This window comes from Hylaeus anthracinus, unplaced genomic scaffold, assembly GCF_026225885.1.
Source record: "Hylaeus anthracinus isolate JK02 unplaced genomic scaffold, UHH_iyHylAnth1.0_haploid 11997, whole genome shotgun sequence".
Taxonomy (NCBI): Eukaryota; Metazoa; Arthropoda; class Insecta; order Hymenoptera; family Colletidae; genus Hylaeus; species Hylaeus anthracinus.
Genome location: NW_026534344.1, coordinates 11727420 through 11749113, shown reverse-complemented (window position 1 = coordinate 11749113; position 21694 = coordinate 11727420). Strand labels below are relative to the sequence as shown.

Genomic DNA, 21694 nt, shown 5'->3' with positions numbered 1-21694 from the left:
GAATCGGCTCGAGACGCGGAACATCGTGTGAATATAGATAGAATGAACACATTTAGGAATGCGGAGAGCGATGCTGCACGTGTAGTTTAGACGGCTTCATTTGTTGCAAATTTGTAATAAAGATATTATAGATGAGCTTGAAGTAGAATTTCTTTCTTATTTGCACCTAGAGACAGGGAGACCTTTACATTTAGAAAAATACCTTTTATGGAGCTCGGCCGCTTGACTGTATCTTCCCTCGGTGAGAGTGTGTACGTCCGTAAAAATGTTCTGAATCTGAGTCTCGGTGTTTCGTATGTCCTGTTCGAGAAGGTCCACCGCGTGCTTCGCTTCGAGAGGATGGAGCCGATCGAGCCGTCTTGCTTCATCCTCCACGCGTCTCTCAAGCTCCTCCAGTCGGTTGTCGGTCGTTTTCATCTCTCTGTGAACTTTCTCGGCCAGTCGTTGCAGTCGTTCGAGTCTAGGGATATAATAAAACTCGTGCAGAAACCAAATAAGAAATATAAATGATAAACAGACAGATTTAATAATATAACACTTTTGTGATACTCGAAAAATTGCAATTCTTTGAGAAAAATGCCTCAGTTTGAGGAAAAATAATTTTCTACGAAAGAGAATTCGTACATGAAGTTAAATGGTAGTAGACTCGAAATAAAAATCTGTTTACAAAGATGGTATATCTTTTCCCTGATCAACGCAGACAAAATTTCTGTAAATTTACATTTGATAAATTTCCATCTGAAGATTAGAATCTGTTCTAACATAAACCCTAATTCTTCGAGGTCATATACCTTGCCAGTTACTAAATTCATCGCCATCTTCAAGTTCGCTTTCACTGTTGGCACTTACCGTTTAATTTCGTCGATGATCGCCTGCTCCCTCTCCTGGTGCAGCGTCATCAGTCGGTGCCAATTCTTCTCGATAATGTCGATGTGCAATTCGGGCTCCATGTCCACCTCGCCTACCGCCTCGAAGTACTTCTGAAGATCCCTGAATATGTAAGAGAGCCGTTGCTTATCTCTGTACCTGGGCGGCACCTCGTCGTTCTTGAATTTCGCGCTGTCCGCCGCCAGTTTCTTCATCTCGATCAAAGTGGGCGGGAAGGCGCGTTCCTGCATCAGGCTCATCTTCTCGCGGATCCACAGATGGAGAGAGCTGGCCAGCTCCCTGTACTCAGCGGATCTTCTCTGAGCCTCGGCGTCGTACAAAGGATGGATCGCGGGCGGCTCCGGGAACACGTCGTAGAGCGAAGAGATATACGTTATCAAGGACTTCTCGTCCGGTTCGGGGGTGTCCACGTCTGTGAAAAACAGCGCACAAGGTGTACGATTAGGATTCAATAAGTCTGGTATGATGGCTGGAACGACTAGAAGAATGTTTTATGGACTATCAGGTTATATCTCAGAAGGTCATGCTACTTATTGATGTAATTATTGAATTAATATGCAAAATGTACATTTAAGTGTGATCACCCTTTGATTCTGGTATCTATTTTTATCTTTGCGGCAAAATCATTATGCTGTCGCTATGAAGCTTTCTCTAGCTTTTAATTATCCTCTTGAGGGACGAACTTTAAATGAATTTTTTTGTTGCTTTATTCGAATGATTTAATCAATGCAATCATACAAACCAAAGCAATCTTTATCTGTAAATCGATTTCGATGTACAAACATCTCACTTTAATATGAAATATTATTTCTCTCCTAAAAGGTATTATGATTGTAAGCAACGATAATTCTGACATAAAAACAAACGTACACATGTACGTTAATGTCCATCGAGAGTGTAAATATAAACACAATCTATAGCACGAACTTATGGTATGACCTAATATATCCAAGTACGACAAATAGTACATAAACGACTCTCCTACGGAAAATATTCAACAACATTCCTTCCTAGCTACAAATTACAATCCCGTGCAGAGACCTGTGGTAATAAACAAGTATGCCTCGAGTCTTGGCTCCTAGTACCTGGAGTTCTCTCGCAGTATCAGAATTTTTACCCAATCAAGGATGCAAGAATCTTAAATTAGAGAAACAAGAGCATCGACTGAACCAGTTACGCTCCTTTCCGCTCCTTTCCCAAAAAGAACCAGCGGAGCGTCTTATCGCGCGCCAAAGAGAAAAAGCAAAGGGCGGTAGCGAACGTCACGGTCCAAGCAACGACCGGAAACGGTCGCAGCAACGCGGAGAAGCATGGGAAAAGCAATGACGGTAGAGAAAACACGCACGACAGGGATTCGTTGAAAAATAGAAGAAAAGGGTAGCATTTTATCGATCAAACCGTAATTACCTTCGGGATCGAGAAGCCTCGTAACGCCATACTCGCGCTCCGCGACGTGGAAGACCCGGTCGAGCCGCTCTCTTGGCTGACAGGTACGGGCACCTCTCCAATCGACCAGGTCTGGCCTGTTGCGATGAATTAGGGCGCTGAACGCCAGACCGTCCCTCCAGGACCCGGTGAAATCCGTCACGCGTACACCTGGGTAACGCGCCGTCGATCGTCTCGCCCATCTCAGCAGGGCCTCGCGGGCGGTCACGTTTGGTTCCTGGCCCACCACTATATCGGATATCTATGAAGGAAAAATCACGTTAGATGTCGTCCACAAAATGGTCCGATTTCTGGTCTTTGATGGTTTGAATAATTAACCCTTTGCTGTCCTATGTCAAATGAGACGCGAACTCTGTACTCGACAGAACTGTGTATCGAAATCAGAAAATCTGGACTGCGAAGGGTAAATAAAATAATATTTTCTAGGCATTGCTTTTCGCAACGAGCAGCTCGTATATTTAAACTAAATTCTGGCGTCTCGACGCAATTTCCGGCTTGGTTCGCCCTTCGATGTTCGACCGCGCGATTTCAGAGATCTCTTCCTCACGCCATTGTGCCCTGCGCGTATGAGAAGCGTACGACCGCAAAGCAATCGGACGCGAAAACGTGGGAAAGGAGGATAAGATCGCAATCGCGAAACGTTTCGGCAAGATGACGCTTACCCTCACGGTTTTCGGCTTTGGCGAGGCCTGACGACTCACGGAGTAGGTGCAGGAGGATCCAGCGACTTCCTGCAGGTAGCCAGAGGACGCGCGTTTCGTCAGATCCTCGGCCACGCATCTCTCCTCGCCTCGTGTTAACGTGGTCGTTTTACGAACGATTCGCGTCACGATACGCTTAGTGCCATTCTCGCCGCGTTTCGACGTCTTCGTTGACTCGATCGACGACCCTGTATCGTGGCGTTATCAGTCTAGAGATTTCCGCCCCACGAAACGTCCCTAGGTCGAAGCCCGCCGAGAGACGAGCGTCGAAGATCGAGAGAAGTATGAAGATCGAGCGACTGATTCGAAATCGCGTCACGATCGACTCGTGCTCGGCTGAGTTCCAACTTAGCGCCATAGAAGACGATCGTGCAACGCCTCTTTTGTTCGTTGGGTTGGTGTACGTCCAGAAGTATCTGGACGAGAGTGGTATTAGATGCTTATTCAATGAGAGAAGGTGATCGATTGAATGTTTATTGTAGAGGGAAAAACTTGCTCGTAACTTTGTGAGAAAGTTTAGTCTTTTTAGTTAGCTTCAAACTGTAAACAATAGTATACTACTTTTATGTAGAGTGTTAGATAGTATTGCAGGCCTTATATCATAGAATAATTGTAATCAGCGCTCGAAAACTCTCCTTCTGAGATAACACGATTATCACAAGTCATAACTTCCCAGAGAGGCGTGCACATAGATGACAGCAATGTGTAATTACGCGCGTGACATCATCGCGAGATATGCATCGCATTATCCGAGTTAGTTTTGATACAATCGAGAAATCTGTCGATACATATTATTTCCATTCAATAATATTTACATTATGACGAAACGAGTCAACCATTCGGTTCGATTTATTAAATGCCCTGCTTACGAACGGTAGTATGCGTAAAACATGAGTGTAGCGAAGGTTGAATTTTGCACTATGATAAGATAAGCGGAACATTGTATCGTAGTGGGAGTGTTAAAGAGAAAGAAGCCGCAAAGCGTGTGTAGATCGTTGCAACACGCCTCTTTCGTGTTACTTAACGCGACACCACCCTGACGAATACCCGAGCCAGTCGCTTCGATTTCAAGAAGAGGACTCTCTCGAGATGTTCGACACTCGAAACTTGGTGATGGGTACCAGAGTTGGACGGTAGACGAAATTTATAATTGTTCTGAATGAGACACGAAGAGTTTAAACTTCAGTTAAAATATGTCTGGAATTATGTGTATGCTTTTATACTGCATGTTTCGTTGTTTATATTGTACGATATACTTATATCGAGTAATTGTATTGTATGTAATTTATCTGGTATCTCGAATCCTCATGTAAAGTGTGATTTACACGTGATTTCCATCATTCATACATCTAACTAAAGACTGCAGATTTTATACATTTACTATGCAAGCAAATATGACAAATATATGCTGAATATGACCAAAAATTGCATGCACTTATACCGAGCGAAATGTTAATATCATTATATGAATTAATAGAAAATACATTCTACATAAATTATTTATATTTTTTGTATGTTCTCCATGTACGCTATGAATGCATAAAATCGCCAGTCTAAACATACTGAACAAATATCTTTCAGCTTGTTTTCGTTATTAGAGGATAAAGTTACTCCAACAACGAATGCCTTACGAATGCATAACGAATGCAGTAATGTTTCATCCAGAAACGTTCGTTTCACAAAATCTACCCACAACGAACTTTATCCAAGAAACTACGCCGATAAATCGTCCATTCGTTCCACGAATGAAAGCATGCCCAACTCTGGAACCAAGACAAACCAGGCATGTCCGTCCAAGACTGTACCTAGGACCTCCGTCGAGAGTCGTCGCTTGGTATAGATTGCCGTCAGGTCGTCGTTGACCGGCATGGTCGAAGCGGGCGACACGGCGTTCTCGCGAGGGTCATCCTCCCTGGTGCCCTGCACGAACAGCCGTCCGCCCTTGCTAAACCGATATATCGACATGGTCGTAGGGCGACGTGCAGCGTCGCGATCCACTCGCGGCCGTCGAAATAATCGCCGCGCTCCGAGAAACTACCATCGACGTCTGGGAAAAGAGGCGAGCCACGCACGACTCATTCGCAGGCCTTATCTGGCGCCTGGGCTCGACGCGTGAAAGCCGATTAACGAGAATCGACCGCACGCACGCCGCTAAGTCCAACTTGGGCACTACGCGCGACGAGCGAACGCGGTCGTGTCTCCTCGATTCGTCGACGATTGACGCGAGAGAGAACGCGCGAGCCAGAGGTGGTTCGATCGGCAACACGATCGAACCGCGATTAACGATTTGCCGCACCGTCGCGTTTTTAGCACTCGACGATGGAGAGGGAAGGGATCTATGGACCTAGGGATCGAGCGAAGAGAAACAGAATCGTGAGGGGCCAACTTTAAATGGACAGGTAGAAAGAAGACGGTAGATATCGTGTCGACGAAATGTCGTCACCGAGAGGTCGATAACGCGCGTGGAATTAGTGGTTATCGGAGACACTCGGGCACCGGGAGCACCTCGGCGCGTATCGCGAACCGACTGTCGCGCACTACAGGTAGCTCATCGAGAACTCCGATCCCCACTCGCGCGTTCCTTCCGTGCTTCTTTGCGCGTTCGTTCGTTCGCTCGCACGTTTCACCGGTAAGGTTTCGCGTCGCGGTTCGTCGCTACCCGTCCAGCGCCGGACACGTGTCCCTCCGGTTCCCTCGGCTTCCAAGCGACGAGGATTCGTCTGACGACGAATTTTCTGGTCGAAGACAGTCGCGGCGAGTCTTTCCTCGAGTTTGCACAACGACGAAACCGAGCAGGATACCGTCGCGATTCACCGAACGAGTGACAGCGTGCCGCGTTGTATCCGGCTGCCGTCGCGAGAGTAGGCCAACGAAATGCGCACAGGTGAGAGACGCCTCCGACGTCCCCCTCTCGACTCCCCCACTCTCTTTCTCTCTCTCTAGATCGCGGTTGTCTCGTCCCTCTTCTGGTTCGCGCTCTTCGTCACCATCCGCTTCTATCCTTCCATCCTTGCCCACCCTCGATCTACGTCACCGATCTTCCTCCGCTTCCGCGACGCCCCCCTGAATCGGTGTCCTCGTAAACGTCCTCGTCCTCGTCGACTCGATCGTGGCTGTTATTTGCCGATACGACCCGGTGCAAGATAGCGCATGCGCCCGCGCTATATCGCGCGAGCTGAGAGACAGACAGAGAGAGAAGGGCCCCACTTCGCGCGACGAGCGCCGAGCGAAGCGTCGGTCGCGCATCGCGTCCTTCCTTCTTTTCCTTTTCCAGAGATTCTCGACGATTCACCGACGCCACGGTAACGCTCCGTAACTATAATACCACCTTCGTCGCCCCAGTCTCGTTGGGCTTACCTAATTCGCGCGGATCGTTAATTAATACGCGAGGCCGTGACGAGGCTCGTTTCCTCGGGAGGAAAACAGACGAAAGAAGGGGAACGAAAGGGGAACGAAAACAATGCCTAAATAAGCGCAGAGATCTGAAAGAAGCGAAAATAGGACGACGCGTGTGCGTCCCTGAAGCGTCGCCAGCCGCAGGAAAGAGAAAAAGGGAAAAAAAGGAGGAACGGAGAACTGACGGATATATGCGAGAGTACAGCGACTCGCTCGAGACCGGATGTGACGTCAGCGCTCCAGCGATCGCCCGGCTCGAGCACCAGGACCGCTTCCGGTACGCGGCCATGCACGTGAATCGATGGCTTGCGAGATCGTCTGCGACGATTGTTATCTTGGTTGTATCGGAACGATTGCTGCAACCCCCTTAGTGAGAACTCAGGGGCAATGTGTCTGTTTTGGGACGCCTCGAAATTTTAAGATGGAAGTGCTATTCGTGGGAGGTTGTTTAGTTTATCGGAGTGTGCAACAGTGGCTTTTTAACACGTTGACTGTTCCATTGATACTCTTAAAAATGTCTACTGTAATTTTATTTTATTTACAGACTATTGGAAACGACGTAATCAAACATTCACTGTGCTATCTATTTTTGTATCTTCACCGACATTCAAATATTTCGCTCAAATTCATTTTCTTTAACATTTAACTTTCAAAATTAATTTGTTTAGTACTTCGATAAAAAAACACTGTCACCCATGTATCAGTGATATGGCGATCAACGTGTTGAAGCTACTGTTTTTTTCCTTTCTACAAACAATATCTTCCAACGAACCCCACCTATCGATAATAACAAAATAAACAGATAAATACAAAGCGTATCCACTTATTCACACAGTTAAAAACCACTGCCGCACACCCTCGACTTCCGGTAGCGCGATGTATTTCGAAGCACCCGGTACAAGTAACGCGAGGAGGCAAAAAACGGGCTCGTGCCCTCTCGAGAACGAACGCGATATTTACACTTGTACCCTCTTCAAGAACGAATAGCCGCCATAAAAACAAGTGTTTATTTGCGTTGAGACGTGGGCAGGCTAGCGCGCCAGTTCCTTTCGCGTTTTGTTTTGTTTGGTTTCGTTTCAGACAGCGTGTAGGAAGTTTCGATCCTCGCCTCGGGTGGGCGACGTCTTGGCCCCCCGTCCCCGTTTCCTTAACCTTTTCGCTGCGGAAGGCGTACAAATACGCCCTTCACCCTATCGATGCACCAACGCGAGGCCACTCCGTCCTCTAGAGTGGATGCAAGGGTAGCCCAAGTGTGCAATTCTTGGGCGGGTTACGTAACATTTCGGTTTTTACATCGTAGTTGAAATGGAGAGATAATTAGTTCCAAGTTCCAAGTTTATAGCCTTGTGAGTTATGAATGATTAGAAAACGAGAATATATCAATTGTATCCCACGTATGAAGCATCAATTTTTACTTAACACATTGTTGACCGGTCACGAGTAAACTCGCGTTTCCACTTGTATTATCTACTTCAATTTATGAAACGCAGGCGATATAAAAATATGTTATAGTTACGTAAGAGATATGTATGTGAAATGTTTCATTTCAATTCATTGTGTTGGTAAAATGTAAATAAAATTTATTGGAGTTTATTTAGATTGTTTTAATTTCAATTACGAAATAATAGCCGGTGACATGAATTTTGTGTAAAATTGCCGGTCAACAATGTGTTAAAATCGTTGTACCTCTTTCAGGAACCAATCAAAAACTCATTCTCGCCCTATTTTCTATAAAATCTATAAAATTATTCTCCCTCCAAATTTTTAAAAAATCTCGAGGTACGTTGAAATATTTCTAGAATCTACAACCTGGCCTAGAAACTATTGCTTCCAGTCATCGAGACTCCGATCGTTCGTCGCAGCGAAGGGGTTAAAGTCGATCGCGAATTAACCGCGATAAAACGAACGGACGATCGTCGTAAACATACCCCGCGGCGCTGGAAAGGGACGTTCTGTTAGCAGTGACCTTGCCCGGTGGCGTCATCCGCAATTTTGTATTCGAAGCTCGATCGACCGATCCCCATTATCATAATTACAAGGTGGGCGGCTCGCGACACAGTGGCCACGAGACGCGGCAGGACACCGAAGCGGCTCTCCTCATCGCGACAATCCGGCTGGTCTCGTCCCACGTCTCGGTTTCGACTGGCTGTCACCCTTCCGCCTTGCTCCGCCGACGTAACCGCGAAATACCATAAACGGTAACGTCTGTCGCGAGCTACCAACGGAAGGACAGTCATCACCAGCGGCGACGATGCGAACAGCGTCGTTTCGAACAGATAACGATATTGAAGCTCCTCGATTGGAGTTACGCAGTTGAACCGCAGTGGAGGGAGAACTATCGAGACTATCAAAGTTCGATCAAGATCTTTCGCTATCAGCAATGCTATCGACAGCTTTCGACAGTATTTTCAATATGACAGTTTGCAGAAGGCTATTAGGTACCAGGAAGTCAGTAGATGTTACAATTACAAAATGGGAGTATCTAGAAAACTGCACCAAAAGATGATGATTCATTATATTCAAATGTATATAATTGATTGAATTAGTACAGCCTACATTCGGTGAATTAATTTCATTCGCGAAGATCATTTTGTTTTAAATCGATAGCAATATACAAATAATTTCAGAGAGACGATCGAGACTAAAGAGTGAAAGTATTACCGGTATTATACATTAAAAGCATTACGTATATGTTAACATTTTTTAACAAGAACAAGTGGCTTATTTGAGATGGTATTTGATCCAGGTGTTATTATTTCTTGAACACCTCTTTTGTAAAAAGACGCTATTCGCGGTTTGTTTTGAACCGTCGATAATTATCGATAATTCTCCAACACTATCGCACGGCTCACGTGCGTGGGACGATAGGTCGTTACCGTGACGCGAGCTGGCCACGAGCGCCATCTAGCCTCGCGATCGATTCACGCGGTCGATAAACAGATTCAGGCGGCACGGGTTTTCGGATCCGCGCCGCGAACCTCGCGTTCCACGTATTCCAACGGAAATTCTCGTACTTTTCTTTTTTGTACAATCTTTCTTTTTTATTGGGAACCACTACGGCATAAATATATAGGGAACTTACCTTGCGTCGCCAGCTCTGCGGCGCAAAACAAAACAAAAAAATACATCATTAGATAGATGCATCGGACCGCTAGGTGTTAAGTACAGGAAGTAATCCATGACGCAGTCGAAAGCGCGATTCCTCGATGCGAGAACAAGTCGAAAATGTGGGATAAACATGTTTCGCTCTCGAATCTTGTCGCTCAACTTTACAATCTACGCGACGATTTATAGACAATGATTAATTTACATGAACGACCTGCGCCACTTGAACATACCCCGAAGAACAGACCGGGCCACTAAAGTAACCATAAAACTTGCGATAATTGGAGCAGCACTTAACTGGGCCAAAGTGTTCCGAGCCCCCATGTGTCTCGATTAACTCGTATTTACTGTTCCCAAGCAATCCGTCAATAGATGCAAGTGTGCATAACGCGTTATCAAGATTTATCGCCACGGTTGGAGTGTCTCCATTCCTGGAGAACAGAGAAGTCAAGTAAAGCCCTCGACTCACGTTGGTTAACTCCAAAGTTTCTGGGGGAAATGTATTACTGGGAGAAGGAAAGTTCAATCTCGATACGACCATGTATCCAGAAATGTTCATAACTCGAGAGGGTGTAATTCGAGAATTCGCTCCATTTTCGACCCATTCTTAACTCTTTGGAGCACGGTGGGATTAAAAATGTCCAACCTTTTTGATGGACCGTAATGGATGGTGGGACACTTTTAATCCCACCTCGAAATTTTGCAATAGCTGCATGTGTATAGGTGTGATACCTTTATTAATAAAAATATAACAATTTTGTTTGATTTAAAACGCAATAAAATTCCTGTGCAACATAGGTCTATTTTATGACCTGAATTCCTGTGCCGCAAAGAGTTAATCAAAGAATCGACCCCACCAATCGCACTATGAAACATCTCACCTTATTCTGGTCATCCCAACGATCGATCACTTCGGTATTAGACGTCAAGAATCTTCCAGACATCGAGGACAAAAGCGATCGATTCGTGGGTGGAATGGCCCGCATAGGAAGTGGGTTCGTTCAGTGGCCTTTCGGTTGCCCGTCGGGGCGAGATAAGAGATAGAAAATATCTCTGTGCATCGACACGAACACGACGAACACTGTCCACCATTGTGCGGTCGCGTAACGCGGGTTTACTCTCGCCGCGATCGACGTGTTTTTTGCGACCCCGTCCGAAGAGGATCCCCGACCTAGTCTCTCAGAACGGCGGCCGTACGGCGGTGATCGTGTTCCCGTTCCGTGGCGTTCGACGAAGAGCATCGCCTGGAAACGTGGTTGCTCCCCTCTGACTCGCTTTCGATCGGAACAAGAATCGCGAGAGAAAAACGAGAGTGGTCGGGGAGGAGAGAATTCCAGCGCGATGAGAATTCCACCTAAGCGAGGAGGTGCGCGTTCCCTCCTCGCGGAATTTCTCGGAAGCGAAACTTTCGATCGGTATCGCGCGAACCGTCCTGGAACGACGATTTAGGGGGCGAGCAAATGTGATTTTTTGGAGGAGAGATTAGGGGGGGGGCGGTGGTTTCGAGAGGTTCGTTCGTTGCAACGAGTCGTTCGATAAACGCGAGTCGAAAGGCGAACCAGGTCTGTCGAGAAGTTTCAACCGTTTCTAAGAAGGCCGAGTCAGAAGTGGAGGACGTCGAGTTTAATAAAATTGGAAGATAAAGAATTGATCTTACGATCCTATATGAATTTCTTTTATGTATATTATCGAGCGAGTAATATAATTTTATTCTGTAAATTTGCATATAATTGGGTGGGAATTTGGGATACAGTGGAAGCATATTAATGCAATTTTTATTGCGCTATTGTGTCCCCTTGTTGACAGAAACTTTCAGGAGCGTTGATCATTTATTCGTGGCATTTATTATATTTATTTTCAGGGATGGGCCTCGTATATCGTATGGAGATATTTGATAGCAAATAATTTACGCATTCCTCCACTGACAGTGACAAATTTCGCCACGATTATATGCAAAGATATAGAATACAATTGCATTACCTACGGTCCGTGTATTCAGGATATTTAATCAATGAGCGATTATTTTTTCAGGTTAATGTTCGCTTGAAGCTAATATCGTACTTCTCAGACCTACCACTTCACAGTAACGTTATTAAAATCGACGTCCATCATCCCTGACCCTCCCTTTGGGTAGTGCTTTACAGTAGTTCAAGGTGACACTCGCAATGGTGTGGTATGATTTTAGGGAGAAACTGTGCAACCACTCACCTGGAAGTGTAGTATGATGGTCCATATTAAGCCGAGGGTGAGCTTCGGGTTTCCATCGACGATGTCCTCCGCACGGATATTGACGAGCTTGATTTTCTTGTATCGCAGAAAATCAAGGGCCATTTGCACGTTCTGCAGCATGTGGAAACGCATTCGACCCCTCTCCCGCGGCTAGAAGATCATCGATTAGACGGTATAGAGAACGAAGGATAATCTTACTTAACTCTAACATGAGGGCCTCGAATATTGAATAATACCAGGGATAGAAAATCTTTGTAGATACTTCACAAGTTTTCAAAGCTTGAGTACAATCAATTTTATACAAATTATAAGACATACTTCCCTAAAAGTAAATTAATACCTCACTGGTAAACTAAATAGTAGTAGAAGTCTTTTGTCTGATAGCTTGGAGTGCAGAGATAAAGATATTGAATAGATATGGGTTTCTCATCCCTGGATAATTACCAGACTGCAAAAATGTACGTGTATGCAAATGTATAAATATCAGGTCGTCCCATAAGTTCGTGCTGCAGACTGAGCCTTTTCTGCAGAAGAGATTACCTTTCCTTTAAACACTTAAGGACATGTTATATATATATATATACATACATTTATATATATTTATTTATATATATTTATTTATATATATTTATATATATATATTTATTTATTTATATTTATTTATTTATATATATATATATATATTTATATTATATACATTTGCATACACGTACATTTTTGCAGTCTGGTAATTATCCAGGGATGAGAAACCCATATCTATTCAATATCTTTATCTCTGCACTCCAAGCTATCAGACAAAAGACTTCTACTACTATTTAGTTTACCAGTGAGGTATTAATTTACTTTTAGGGAAGTATGTCTTATAATTTGTATAAAATTGTATAAAACTCAAGCTTTGAAAACTTGTGAAGTATCTACAAAGATTTTCTATCCCTGGTATTATTCAATATTCTTCTGCTACTGAAATTAATATATATATATCGTTGCAACGAGTGTTAATATATATATATATTAATTTCAGTAGCAGAAGAATAAATGGCACGAACTTATGGGACGACCTAATATATAAAACATAAAAATAAAATACACGTTACAATATTTACAAGACAATTCATGCTTCAATTTACGTTTCTGTTCTTCGTCTATATATAGTAGTGAATATGAGTTTGCACAAACATCAGCAGTCTAATAATTACAATTTTGAAGTTCCGCGCCCAACTGGTAGAGTATTGCAAAAGTGTCCCACCCATCGAAATCATCGTATCTAATCGGTCCGCAATTATGATCGACTGTTCAAATGAACCTTGGATTCCATGATTTCGCAGCGATGCAATCCAGCAGACTCAATTACATTAACTGCATGTTTCATCCACTTTTTAATCGAGGTCACGAATAGCCCCACCCCATCAATTACGTAACACGTATCTCGCCCTAGCAGTCGAGGGGTTACGATAAAACATTGCCGATTCCCTCACCAGTCGCGTGGGTGGCAAAAGTGGGGTGGATTAACGAGCAACACTTACGAGATGCTCGCCTGAGAGAACCTCCAGCAAGGAAATGAGGTTGTGCCCGTCCCGCAGGTCTTCGAACAAATCTCCGACATGTCTGCTGGCCTGAAACAACGATTTCACGGATCAGAGATCGCCTTAACGAGTCGTCGTTCGAGTGTCTTTGAGCAACGATCAACTGAAAGTTCAAATAAACGTGTAAATAACAACGCGGAACAAAAAGGAAAATTAAACAGTTCTAGCTGAAAGTGAGAAATCGTGAAACGAGAAGACATCGAACAGGCAGCGAGCAAACGGGGAAGAATTTTCTTCTATGTACGTGAGACGTGCAGATACATATAGAGGGATGATACGGGAAACGTGTTGGGAGCAGACAGGTAGGAGATAATGGCGTGCCTGGCGAAAATAAACGTACAGAGTTATTCGCCGCGGTGCGTCACGTGCAAACGCAGCAATCGGCCCTCAAACTCGCGATTACATAGACCTCGAGTAAAATATTATCAGAGAATGCGCAAAGAAAACAGAACTTGTAAGAAAGCAAGTCCGAGATCCACGGTATAAAAAATGAAGGAGGCTATAATTTACGCCATCGCGATGAAAAGTGCTCGAGACTTTTTATCGGTCGAATAAATCTTCCACTGGCATATTCCTCGAACAAATAAATGTTGTTTATCATCGAGAAGGCATTAACGATTGCACGCGTTCGCACGGCGTTTCGCGAAGGCCTACTATGGTAAGGATTTCTTCGAACAAAGGAAAGAAAGAATCAGGACGGTGGGATTACTTGCGAACGACATGGTCACTCTATCGACAAAACGAGACACATCGGTTGTTCTCGGTGCATGCGAAAAATTCCTTCTAACGTCGGCTAACGGGTCGCTAACGACACCTGCCGTGGACTTACGGTGGGGGAACAGCATGGCTGGTTGTTCACAAGGACGCACACGTGCAGGCACGTGTAAGTCTGAAAAAAACATCGATTGAAAAAGGAGCACGGCCCGCAGATATGCTATTTTATTCCGCGTGCCTTTCCCGGCTGATTGTGAGACCGAAAGTAGTGGCAAATAAGGAGATTAACATCGTTGCGCTAACTCGTCGTTATGGAGAAGTCAACAAAAGAATCGACTCGGTGAGCACAAGATGCAGCGTCATACTTTAACGGTCTCGTTGAATGGAGTGGATACATGCATCGGTAATATAGAGAGTTCAGTTGGTTTGATAGATCGCTAGGATTCGGCAGGTTTACCGACAGAATACGATATATTATCGACAAAGTACCGACGTTGGTACCTCGTGGAATGGAGTACAGGTATCGATAACATAGGGTACTCGATGTGACAGATCGTTAGGATCCTGTACATTTACCGACGAAGTACGTGTGTTGATACCTCGTAGAATGGAGTAGGTACATGTATCGATAATATAGAGTACTCGGTGGGTGTGACAAATCGCTAGGACCCTTCAAGCTTATCGACAGAACACGTTACATTACCAACAAAGTATTTGTATCGGTAATATAGAATCGAATTCAGTATTTATTGCTACCGCGTTGAAATTGGAAAGGATTAGAATGTACGACACGCTCAAGATGTCCTCTCAATAATTCATGACACTAGAAAATAATTCAAGCAAACTATCTGGATTGAACTAATGTCGCGAATAAATTTGTCTACTTCTTAGTTTTCCACGTTATCTAATGAAGCAGCTTTCGCCCGTTTTTGATAGGTACACGCGACGCGTATCTATCTTATCACTACTTTTATTGCTCAATATCGAATTCGATACGTCCGAATCATCATCGATGAAAACAGCGATACTTCTCAACTCACGTCGATTCTTTCGAGACTTCTACTACCATGCCAAATATTTTCTAATCCGCGAATAGGAACTCTCCACTACCGTCGGTCGCATGGACGAATGGTCCTTGACCGAAGGATTCTATGGCATGCTGAGAGCACTAAAGCATCGGGTAATTTTCCCTTTGCGAACAATTCACAAGGTTCTATACAACCGTGATGCTTAATTGCGTGTCAATGCTTCAAGGTGCGAATGTAGGGCAGATCTGGGCCACTGCTGGCTGCATTTAACGTTTCATTTTTATTGTTCTACGTTATAAACTAAAGTCTGAACGGTTTGGCGTATTCCTACAAATGAAAATTGTTCCTACCCTGCCTTTTCCTCATTGTATAGGTGTATGCATCGTAACGTATGTTTAAATCGTCTGCAATTGTATAATGTACGATGTATTGTATGTCTTTCAAATATGTTCGCAGAAGTCTTAACTGAATTTCCTAATTTCGTCTCATGACGTGTGAATATACACTGCATGAAATTAAGTTTCCTTGTATCTTATGAATATTGCATGGAAGTGAAAGAAATAAAGTGTTAAAAGTGTCGTCGTTAAAGTATATGAAAGTCTATAAAACAGTCGTTTAATTTATGTTCTTTCTTATGTATCTGACTGGATCGTACAAGTTCATGAAGAATCCTGATAAATAGCTCACCACACCAGAGTAGTATGGTGTACTAACTCAATTGTCCACGATCCAGTCAACTTAACCCAGATCTGGATCTACTTTCCGAAGCACTGACGTGCAACTAAAAATAATCCTACAATCTAATCGTCCGAACCACTCGTCCTAATCGATTGATAGATCGTTTGGGAGGAGCACTCCTGGATTCGTACCTTCACGTACTTCCAATGCTGCGGCGAGCGTGAAGGAATAAAAAAGAATGTGATTACGATGGAATTCCTTAATGTACCTTACGTAATTACGGAAATCGAGGATCGGCACGTTGTCGCAAGCAGTGGCGATTCACCTTTGAGGAGACACATGTACATTTCATTTCTGACGTCTTTTATATATTATTGAGTAGCAACAGTCATTAGAAACGTTAAACAAATATTTATAATTAAATTTTCCAATGATATAATACAACAAGATCGTTAAAAGATCGATTGTTGAATATTAACTTGAATTTTTGTTTGTTTCTAACAAAGTAATTCGTCCCCAAGAGGTTAAATCGGAGAATATACGAGAGTAAAACGAAAGTAAAAACGGATGAGCATAAACAGAAATCGAACACGGTATGTTTTTGCAGCTCGGGACAACGACCGATCGCCGATCGAAATTGGGTAAACGACAAAAACCGCGCAACAGTCGATTGAGCGCGCGATCGATCGAGCGCTATGAATGAACGATCGAAAAAGTGAATGGGGTCAAAAACGATCCATCACTTTTAGACGTAGAGAACACGACCGACGACCCACCGACGGCCAAGGACTACGACGTCCTTCGAATTTAAAACCTCATTCTCTAGAAAACGAAAGTCACCGCTGGGGAACTTTCACTTCACGTTCGTACATTTATTTTTTTCGAGATCCCCTCGGTCTGCAGCGTGCACTCTCGATCCCCGAGTGCATTATTTATCGTTATTTTTCACATATCTTATGCTCCAAAACTATCGTTAAGCAGACGCTTTGTTATTTTTTCATACATTTTTGTTAGCCTCCTTTCAATGTTTCTGTGTTAGCTTTTTACACAATCTGCACTTCATTATCTAATAAATGAGGCTTGTTTAACGAAGTAATGAATCCTCTAATAAATAAAGAACAATATTCTGTTAGGTACTCGTTAAATTTAGCTGTGTAAAAAGTTAAAATTTAAGGTGGCCGTCTCCTGCTCCTGAACTAATGATCTACGCGAGTAGGATCGAGGTATTCAACGGATCGGAATTCATGGGCGCAGAAGTTACTTCAGCGGACCATTTCCTGGCAGAAGCGTTACGCAATGGCCGACGATGCGTCATGCCCGACCATGCACTCACTCTTGAGCGATCGCCGCCAGTTTTTTCCCTCCCTGCTATGCAACATCTCCCCGGAGCCTAACTTACTGACTGACTGACTGACTGACTGACTGACTGACTGACTGACTGACTGACTGGTTGCCTACCCGCGTACCTAACCGCCTACTTATCCACCTACTTACTGGCGCAAGAGGTGGTAAATCGGGAACGTCGTTCGCAGGAGAACGTTTCCGAATAAGGTCAGAGTTACGAGAGGAAAGGTGGGCGCGCGGAATCGAGCAGGTAGGTAGCCAACAGAAACCAGTACCGAGCGACGCGCAAACACGCAGTACCGTTTGCCGTATTACCCTGGAATCCATTACAGACGGAGAGTAAAGTCGGTCGATTCGATGCGACGCGAATCGACGCGTCGCGTTTTGTGAGTCGTACATGTGAGATCGCTGGAAAAAGAAATCTCTTCCTGGCGAGGTCTGAGACTGGCTCTGTTTCGTGTAACGCGAGGGTTTTAAAGAGCGAAGGGGTAGGTTATTCGAACAGAATGCGAGCAGAGGGTGAGTAATGCCGTCTCGATAGGCGCCACTGCTACGAAACCGAACAGAAGCTATCACGGTGGCGACTAACGCAGGAAGAAAATGAGCATCGGTAACCCTCGAAATGCCATTCGAGTTATGCTCGAGCCGCTTACGAACAGCTTCAACCTTGCCTCTCTTCTCCTTTCTCCTTGACTCTTCTGCATACGCGGGCTACGAGTAACGAGAAAGCCGCGCGGGGAATTTATCGCTGCTCGAACCGTCGAAACGCGCCGCGATTCTCTTTCTCTATGCATCGTCCGCGCGGTCAACAGAAGTGATCAGAATTCTAATCGAGCGACGATTATCTGACGTGAATCGCATCATTTGGAATGTAACTTCTTGAAGAGGGTAGATAGGACCAGAAATTGGTCTCTTGGAGATTTCGCGAGATTTAGTATGCATAAGAATGGATACACGGCAGTTTATTCGTCATTTTTAGAATAATTATTTGACGGATTTGAATTACGATTCGTTATAAAATCGATACGGGATGATTTCAGTCTCTATTATTCGAATGAAATTAATGGTTTGGATGAGGTACCAGAGTGACGAATAAAATATGAATAAGGAGTCATTCATCATTCGTAGAATGATAATTTGAGTTGAAATAGAATAGAATTTTCCTTGATGAAGAGATGGAAATTTAACTGTCGACTCGAATAAATTGCTGTACGTTGGTTTGATGTGAATCGAATGTCGAATAAAGGGTGAATAATGCCTCATTCATCATTCGTAGAATGAAAATTTGAGTTGGAGTATAATAAAACGACTAAAAATTTAACGCGAATGAATCGTTGTTTGTTCTTAGTTGAATAAAACGTTCGCCATCGAAGTGGACGCGTCATCTTTTTCTCTCGGCCGAAAACGGAAGAACCTGCGTCATCGGTGATCCGCGAGACTTCGTGCGACAGAACAAACGAAGACGAAAGTCGCGCGTAGCGAGATCAAGGCTAACGTGTCTCGAGTTACAAGAATTGTTCGCGGTCGCGTGCCATGTCGTCGGCGCTCGGCGTGTCGTATACGTCGTCGTCGACGTCGGGTCGCGGTCAACGTGGTCGTCCGCACCGCGAACACGTCCGCGCCAACAGTTTCGTCAGCGTTGGAATCGTCATTGTCGTTGGTAGCGATCGGAACAATCAAAGTTGGACAAGATCAGACAAAAACTTCGAAGCAGTGGGTAATAAAAGGGGACGATGAAAACTGAGCTTGTGGAATTAAATATCCCAAGACGAAGGGGTTGAACTGTTGAATAAATCGTTATATGCCTTATTTAGTAACCTATTATAATAAAATTTCGACCATCTCATGGCGTGGACAAATGCTCGTCAGTCAGTACCATAAATATTCGTACCCTCTGTATCTATCGAAGAAATTGATCAACATGATAGATTCGATGTTTCCAAATAAAGTTTTCATTGTAAATATATACATAGAAAAGTTTATTCGTGTACATATTTATAATGGAATATTTATCCGGTAACATCAAACCTACCATTTAGTAGAGAGTAATTTCTTCAACAGACATGGATGATACGAATACTTATAGCTACGAATATACAGTCAGTCCCATAAGTATTCGTACCCTCTGTATCTATTGAAGTAGTTTACCTAAATTAAATGATAGATTTGATGTTTTTAACCAACTTCGAAAAGGTGGATGTTACTCAATTCTACATGTATATTTTTATTTTATTTTTGTTAAATAAATGTTTTATTATGTATATGTACATGAACAGGTTTTGCACATGTAGATAGTTATATTAAAAATTTATTTGAAATAGATATGAAAGGTACGAATACTTACGAAACTGACTGTATACGACTGTAACAAACTCAACGAATGTCCATATGACGTTCGTTGTTTACGAAAAACGAATAGTTGCGCAAACACGACTAAAAGTCTCGTTTTCGAGTGTCGAACCGCGTGACAACACGTCGGGGACCGAGGTGGGATCGATCGCAACGATTTTCTCGATTTCACCCACTCGGTTTCCTGCGTTACCTTCTATAGCCGCGCGTGAAATACCCTCCTGGAAGGGAGTGCGATCAGCCCACGCAGACGGCCTACATGGACAGCCCGGGTGCACGACACGCACAAACGCGTACCTATGGCAGGGGCTGGGAAGGTCCCTATCGTTTACGTATGTACGTTGTTACGAAACAGCTGGTTGTCCTGGACGTTGCGCGTCGCTGGTCTCGTGCGCTCACACCTATCAGGTGTTTCGATACTCTGGCTCCGTCAGCCGTGGCCTCCTGCTAAGGTCGGTCTAAATTTAGGTGCGTTCGATACTTCGAAGGAAGGGCTAGCCCACGAACCTTCGTGAAATTCAAGGAAACCCTTTTCGAAATCCTGCGAGTAACCGACACAGCATTGTCTATGAATCAGGGGCGGGAAACGCCGCTTGTAAAGGTCTTATTTACCTGGGATCGATGGTGACCCCCATTATGGTTAGTGGTCTCTACAAACTTCAATGCAGGTTTCAATTAGTAACCCTTTGCGATCGAAAGGTGACTCCCAGTCATCACCTTGACGCAGTAAATCGACCAGCAACGTTTGGTTTAGGTTGAATTTTTTTTGGACCGAAGTGTCATTGAAACGAGGTAAAGGTGATCTGATATTCAAATCTCAAATTAAAAATTTCATGTTCGAAGTCAATCTAAGAATTCGTGAGAATGCTAAGAAAGCATCTAGAGTCGTTGGTAGAAAAGAAGTCATCGAGTGCAAAGGGTTGACACGTTCATCCCATGGTATTAAACTTCGGCGTCTCTGTCGATACCAAGAAATAATTCACGCCCGATGGATCGTCGCGTCCCATCGACCGATTTGAGAACGTCGCTAGACGAAACGCGTCTAGCCGCTCCGCATGCTTACCTTCTTCAGATGCTTGTTCACCCATTTGGTAAATGTTTTCTTTTGGATCGCGTCTCGTTCGTCTGCAATCACAAGAAAGAGCAAGCAATTGGTTAGGGAGGAGTCGAACCGTCATCGTTGCGACGACGACGTTACCGCACCTCGCTCGATTTTCTTCGGTTTCCGCGTGACGTCGCGGGGTTAATTAAACCGTCGATTTGCATTTTCACCGCGGCATGAACGCGATCGCCTGTGCTGGGCGAGCATGCATCGAGCATCCAAGCAGGCAGGCAGCGGCGGATAGACGGGCAGGCAGCGGCGGATAGACGGGCAGGCAGACGGACAGGTAGGTGGTTAGATAGATAGGTAAGTAGGTAGGTAGGTAGGTAGGTAGGTAGGTAGGCAGGCAGGTAGATGGGTGTTGATATGTGTAGGCACTCGGGTTGGAAAAGAGCAGTCGATCCGGCAGGCAAACAAGCAAACGTGCGCTAAAACTTCGCCTTTTATTGGTCGCTGTTAACACTGTGCCGTCCGCAGGTCAAACCGAGATTTTTTCGTTTGGCGCCGGTAGGACTGACTGATAGTTTTCCCATGGCACCACAGTGATGCCACCGGAATTTGCCCCATAGTTTTTGCATGGCACCACAGCGGTGCCACTGGACGGCATAGTGTTAATCGCCGATACCCGCCTGTTCATCGCCGATCTGGCCCACCTGAAATGGACTTATTCGGGGACAAAGCAAGAAAGCTTGACCCTGTTCTTAGCGTCCAGTACCCATGCACCTTTCGCGTAATCCGATTAAGCAACCTTACAACGCCCGTGGAAGGCGCACACGGCAGTACTGTTATGGAGACCGATGCGTAACACGGAGACGTAAGCGTGTGTATCAGGTTCGACGACACGGCTCGATCGCGAAATTAATCTAGTGGGAGGCGCTCGTTCACCCGAGTAGCAATTAATTACGACCGATTAGCCGATGGTATCTAGCGGTGGGTACTCCGTGGACGAGAAACGGTACGTCGTCGATCAAGACCGAGTTAAGAGTCCAAGTTAAACCGATCGACGAGAATCGCCAACTCGTGGCTCTTTGACCAGCGCGTGACCTCTTCGGTAGCTGGAACAACAAGACTGGTTGGAACTCGATGAAACGATGCAAGGCGCCACGCGAGATAAGAAAGACGGACCCATTT

At 44.5% G+C, this 21694-nt stretch overlaps 1 protein-coding gene across 41 annotated transcripts in view; it reads right to left on the bottom strand.

Moving 5' to 3' along the window:
• Window positions 1–21694, bottom strand: part of LOC128889285 (dystonin) — a 105240-nt gene that overhangs the window by 54281 nt on the left and 29265 nt on the right. For 27 of the 41 annotated variants that reach the window (XR_008460409.1, XM_054146762.1, XM_054146747.1 and 24 more), the window contains 9 exons: window positions 20525–20586; window positions 15960–15977; window positions 14178–14237; window positions 13289–13378; window positions 11745–11915; window positions 9514–9528; window positions 2296–2575; window positions 850–1300; window positions 203–460 (listed from right to left, as the gene is read on the bottom strand). Coding sequence is in view for 40 of the 41 variants with exons in the window: in XM_054146762.1 (XP_054002737.1) it covers window positions 203–460; window positions 850–1300; window positions 2296–2575; window positions 9514–9528; window positions 11745–11915; window positions 13289–13378; window positions 14178–14237; window positions 15960–15977; window positions 20525–20586 (1405 nt within the window). In the remaining variant the exon portion in view is untranslated. Of the gene's footprint in view, window positions 1–202; window positions 461–849; window positions 1301–2295; window positions 2576–2996; window positions 3224–4840; window positions 5241–9513; window positions 9529–11744; window positions 11916–13288; window positions 13379–14177; window positions 14238–15959; window positions 15978–20524; window positions 20587–21694 lie in introns of those variants that run through there. The other 14 variants (XM_054146776.1, XM_054146775.1, XM_054146788.1 and 11 more) reach the window with 6 other exon arrangements.